At 34.1% G+C, this 5,893-nt stretch overlaps 1 protein-coding gene across 1 annotated transcript; it reads right to left on the bottom strand.

Annotated features, from left to right (window-relative positions):
• Positions 1 to 245: 245 nt before the first annotated feature.
• LOC113847645 lies at positions 246 to 5,678 on the bottom strand. The gene is made up of 7 exons (XM_027476873.1): positions 5,437 to 5,678; positions 5,253 to 5,355; positions 4,035 to 5,045; positions 3,854 to 3,916; positions 3,552 to 3,769; positions 1,997 to 2,115; positions 246 to 412 (listed from the first exon to the last, which is right to left on the bottom strand). Exons 2-7 carry the CDS (start codon positions 5,284 to 5,286, stop codon positions 316 to 318), a joined length of 1,542 nt encoding a protein of 513 aa, XP_027332674.1. The 5' UTR covers positions 5,287 to 5,355; positions 5,437 to 5,678; the 3' UTR covers positions 246 to 315.
• Between the last annotated feature and the right edge of the window lie 215 nt (positions 5,679 to 5,893).

Genomic DNA, 5,893 nt, shown 5'->3' with positions numbered 1-5,893 from the left:
TACAAATCCTAAAGACTAAAATTATCGAGCCCTGTAGTTTTAGGAACAAATTGAGGGTTTACACTTGTATTTAATCCCAATTCACATATTAAGATGTTGAGGCATATATTCATCGTTAATGAAAATGGTTAATAATGAGATATCTAACTACAATCAAATAGTATCATTTAGGGTTTAACAATGGAAAAAGAAAGAATAAATTATTTCCACTAGTGTTACAACTATAAAAAGTACTCGCAATCGCTAGTCATTAAGGATAAAAAGAAGAAAAGATCAACATAATTAAATAAACATGAACTCATCATCAAATATAAATTAGCTCTCTGATAATAGAAAATTACACGTTGAATATATGGAAGCAGCAGCTGCATTAACAGCTAACTCTTTCTCTGAGCTATCTAATACCAATGCTCTGCACATTATAGAATATCAAAACTGTCAAAATTTATGGTCATAGGCTTTGTGCTACTTATACATCAGTAGAAAACTGAGCAATTTATAATGTGTCTAAGGCAAATACAAACATGAATTCAAACTATTAAAATCTTGAACCAAAATTTCATGATTAAACACAAGGAAAATCAGTTATTTCATTACTTCAACCAAGAAAATGAAGTAACAAAAATAATAGAGCAACAAACTTATATGTAATTCTTAACCACAAATCACAATGATAAGTTGCACAAGAGCAGAAATTGCAGTCCATTACAAGAATCTATGAGAGAAAACAGAACTGGTAGTCTCTTGAAAATGCATGAAGTTGTTTCAGTTCAGTAGCAATGATTACACAATCTTTTAGAGTAATTCAGTTGTCATCAAGAAGCAATTACATGCAAACATTGATCAGCAGCATCAGCTTGCTTAATACTACTCTAAATTGCAGTCCAATTCAAGACACTATGGAAAGGAAGGCATCAGTTATTTAAACTTGTATCCATTAGTAACATAGCAAAGCATTACTAATAATGCACAAGATGAAACTAGAGTATCAGAACCTATGCGAATAAGAGACTGTTTAATGAATATGATAAAAGAACAGAAATAGATAATTTTCCTCTTAGCTTATTTCCAGTGTTTGTTGAATGAAAAGGTATGATAAGTCTTATCTAATCGACTAATCATATCCAACTCTAGTGTAATTTTTATTCTGTGGGAGGTCTAGGTTAAAAATAGACAAAATAGACAAGGTAGGATAACATAATATATCTTGTTTGTTATTTTGACATGCATCAATTGTAAAATAAGACGAGTCTATCCTACTCTTATCATGTTTTTATCCAACTATCATCTTATTCTTTCTTATCCTATTTTGTCTACCAAACGAAGCATAACTGTAACTTCTGAGACATTTATCCTCATTAACAAGCTATGGCTATAATCAAACAGAAAACTTTTATTTTGCAGCCAACGGATGACTTTCTTTAAGATGAAGTAAAGTAGCATAAGCATATAAACAATCATAAACAATAACTGAGTATATCGTCCAGTTAAATGTAGATTTTGTCCAATCAGTTATCAAGATTGTTGCTAAGCTCCAAGTTCACAGACCTGAAAGTTGCACATTCTTTTCACATACTGTGTCCAAACAATCTGCTTTAATTATATTTTTTATGTTGGAATGGTTAAAAACTGAATAAATTTCTTCAAGAAACTTCTAGAAATCAGCCTGTCACCTCTTACTATTTAAGACTGTTGAGTACTTTCGATTATTTTTCCTATTCCATTAAAATATTATTAAAATTTGATTGTCATTATAATGTAAATACACAAGGCTACAAGCAAATCAAATTGGGTTTAATTGGCATGAGTCTTGTTCTCTACAAAAATCCAAATACAGCTTAAATTCTCGTCATAGAATCATTATTAGAAGATTTTTTCTTCTATATTATATGTACAGAGAAATCAAGTTGTGCAGGTTTAAAGACTTAAAATTTAAGCAAAAGTACCAAGTCCACAATGATCATACAATTTTATATCAGGTGATCAACACATTTACCTGGAGTTGTTTTCGGAATGTCCCAGCTGTTGTAAACCAAAAGCCGTACTCCAGTTTACATTTTGCAGGCCCTGATCACATAGCAGTTGCTTTTCTTTTACTTGAGTCAACCAACTTTCCTGAAATTATGAACCAGGAAAGTTAAGATCTAGATAAAAAGAGGTACAAACTTCTTTGTTAGTAATTTTATCTCAAATCATTGAAAGGAACCAAGCAACTTGGCATCTTCCAAGGTATCCATTCAAATTCACCATGGCCACAGATATCTTTGGTACCAACAATTACATAACCTAAGGAGAAAACAGAGATATAAAAAATCAAAATCAACTGGATCCTAATTTTGCAGATACAGTATTCCGATAAAAATATACCTTCTATGAGTGTTTTAAATTATGATCTACAACCATAATTACAGCCACATCTACCCGCAATTTTTCAAAACTTAATCAATATTATTGTGAACACAATTAAAATCACCCCTTCTGCATTTCTGAGCAATTCCTGGCAAGATGGTTGACTGTTGCCACCAGAATCATTAGGAAGCATTTAGTTCATTTTTTGTTTTTATTTTAGTTGATATGTTTTCTCATTTATATAACAGAGATGCTATTTATTTTTCATGCTACTTCCTCTAAGTTTTGTAAAGTAAATGGTGAAAAACAAGAAAATGCTTATATCGTTTCCCTCACAAAACTTTGACCACATAAAATAGAATGAAAAATAAGGGTAGTAATTTTTTAACTAATATTGAAAACATATTGAATGAAAATAGACAACAAACAAAACACTACTTTTGGTGAGTTTAGAAACGATGTCATCTCGCCCGAAACGAGCAACTTTGATCCAATGTTCTTCTTCACAATTCCCAGCCTCCATTTTGGTACCAAATCGAATAGCAACCACTTTCATGCTTCGAATCCGTTGGGGCTGAAAGTGTAAAAGTTTTCGGAAGTGAAATAAGTTGAAACTAGCCCATTCTCGTGCGAATACCTTTTCTGTCAGAAGTGTCATCGCTTCCAACACGTTATATTTGTTTATCTATTCAACCCTTCTGATTTAGTGTTTAATTAAAAAATAATTTTTTTTTTAACTCGAACATTTGACTGACTTCGCATGAATCCACACACGTAAGTATTATTAGAAAAACTCATTTTAACTTTTAAAAATTCTAATTAAAATAGAATATAAAATATTGATTTAAAAAAGTGAATATCCTTCTTTTAAAAGATATTATTTAATTTTGTTCTAAAATATTTTTATAAAGAGACTGAACACTAATATTATAAATTAATATTTTTAATATGATTTTTAAGAGCTGTGTCTATGCGGTGTCTATTACATTATTTATGTCGTGTCTAAAGTCTGATAAAAACCGAGCTTCATAAATTAAGTTTTAGAAAATTATAAAAATAATAACTATTTTCATAATTTTTTTGTAACCTGTTCCCCACCCATTTATTCTTTATCGTATATTATAGTGTTGCAAGACCGAAAATAAGTCGAAAATTAACGTAGAAAGCATATAAAGAAAAACTTGTGCCAATTTTGCACTCACAAGTTGTTTTTCCTCTTCTGACAGTGCTTTATCCATGTGATCAAATAAAGCAGTCCATCTCGCCCGATGCAAATCTGCTATTTTGCATGTTGGAAGTCCCGCAAACACTTTGGTAATGTAAGGATCAGACTCTTCGTTATTTGCAAATTCCTTCGATAAAAGGAAAGGCAACTCTGTACTTATCACAGATCGAACTCTCCTCCTACTACGACGCAAAGCTGAGAATTGTAGGGATAAGGACACAAATCACATGTAAGCAGTTCCACCCAAAACCTCGTTAATTGAAATCAATATGGCATTACCTGAAAGGCGTCCTTTGATGTCTTGATGTAGAAGCTCCAACCATTGGGAAGCAACAGTTGCAGCTGAAAAGCATACAAGTCTCCATATTAGCAAAGGCTCAAAGGAGCACCTGTTTAGCTCAGGCTTTTTTCCTTCTTTGTAAAATAAAGCATAAGCATGAGGGTAATAATGGGTACGAGCCTTTTAGGGAAAGAGATGAAACCATGGTGACATTTGATGATTCCTCATTTGACAAAACGGTCGAACTCATTGACGCCTTTGTTTCAGACGACAATTTAAGAGCCAAGAGATCATCTTCCACGACAAGGGTTGATTGTGATGCACAACTTTTAAGCCTATCTTTCTCTACAATGCTTCTGTCACGATCACAAACATTACCCTCCAAAATCCAGGACGACGAGTCATTCGTTGTCACAGGACACTTTCTCGCTTGTCTACTCCCTGAAGAGCTATGAAGGGTACCCTCCCCATGATGATGCTTACCCACTTCAGCCACGTATTCTTGGTCCCTCTTACTACTTTCATGCTTTTCAGACCTCACAAGAGCCTCAATAATTGAATGCACCTGTTTTCTATTCCTCACATGATTTATAATTCCTGGGTTCAACTCATTCAATAGTCCACTTGGAGCAGCAATCTTTGTGAACCGGTTAACCTGTTCTCTCTTCGCGAGTTCCATCTTTTTCTTTAGCATTTCTTCCTTACTTTTCCTCCCACGTTTAGGTTTTGGAGCCCCTCCAAGAGAGGGTGACATAAAACCACGTTGCTTCATCATTTGCCATATTCTCATGGGATCTTTTTCTTCTGAAGGTCCAACACAGCTTCCACTCTCCGACACATCCTTTGACTTAAAACCATCACTTCCTTTAGTGGAATTCGCCGGTTCCAAATTCACAGAGCTACTTACATCTTCTGCATTCAGATCCAAATTAATTCCTCTTAAGTTAACAAAACTACCATGTTGTCTTTTTTCTTGCTTCTTAGAAGTGAATTTTTTTGTGAAATTCTCACCACACCCACCACTTTTGCAAGCTTCGGTGTTAAGATCCAAAGGCCTAGGAATACGATTTACCTCTTCCGGCAACGTGTCCCTTCCCGTTCTCTCTTCTTGAGGAGCATCCGTGTCATCAAACGATAACTGAATTTTGCTTTCTTTGTCGTTTTTAAACTCCGAGCAACTGCTATTAGTTTCTGCAATTGCAAATTATTGTTGAGACTGATGTCATTCACGAGATGACTGGCTCTCCACGGATAGAAAACGCAAGAAAAAAAATGTATACACAAAATATAAAAATATGATATTTACATTAAAATAAATAAAAGTTCAATTCTTTGGAGAACAAGATGGATGCTTTAGCAATTGAAAACAACGTAGTTATACTAAAAAGTGAAATATACCCGCCGAGTGAACAACGGAATCGAGATCTCTCATCTTGACGCGCTTTCGAGCGCTGTGTTGTTTCTCTCCAAGATGAGTGCTTCCTCGCTTCTCACCCACGATCTAAAACACAAAACCGGAATGAGGAACCAGAAAGGGCGTAGTTTTGAGAGCAAAGAGGCAAGAAGAGTGGAAAAAACAAACCTTGGAGTGTGATTGGAATTTCAACGGAGATTGCTCGGAAGCTGTTCCGGAATTGCAATCCTAGTCCATGAAAAGCCAACGTGAAGTCAAAGCCCAGGTGGGGCCATTAGTGTTTGAATTGAGAGAGGAGAAAGAGAAAAGGAAGGATTTTTGGTGGGTTAGGGTTCCTGAGACATGGATCTAAGTGGTGATTGTGGGAGAGGGAAAGAGAAAGAAGAATTTTTGAATTTGCAGAGGATTGAGCGCGGTTTCAAATGTGTCTAGTCCCACCCTCACATGCCAAACCAAATATAAACAACAACGTCTACGTTTTCATTTATCGATTCGAAAATGGAATTAAAAAAAAAACACACTTTTTCAATGAAAAGTATATATTTTAATAAAAATTATAATAAATATTAATTCTAGCTCAAGTCTCACTATGTTTAGCAATTTATAATTAATTTTATTGAATTTA

This window comes from Abrus precatorius, unplaced genomic scaffold (genome assembly GCF_003935025.1).
Source record: "Abrus precatorius isolate BTA unplaced genomic scaffold, Abrus_2018 Scaffold8, whole genome shotgun sequence".
Lineage (NCBI taxonomy): Eukaryota > Viridiplantae > Streptophyta > Magnoliopsida > Fabales > Fabaceae > Abrus > Abrus precatorius.
This window is presented reverse-complemented; position numbering and strand designations above follow the sequence as displayed.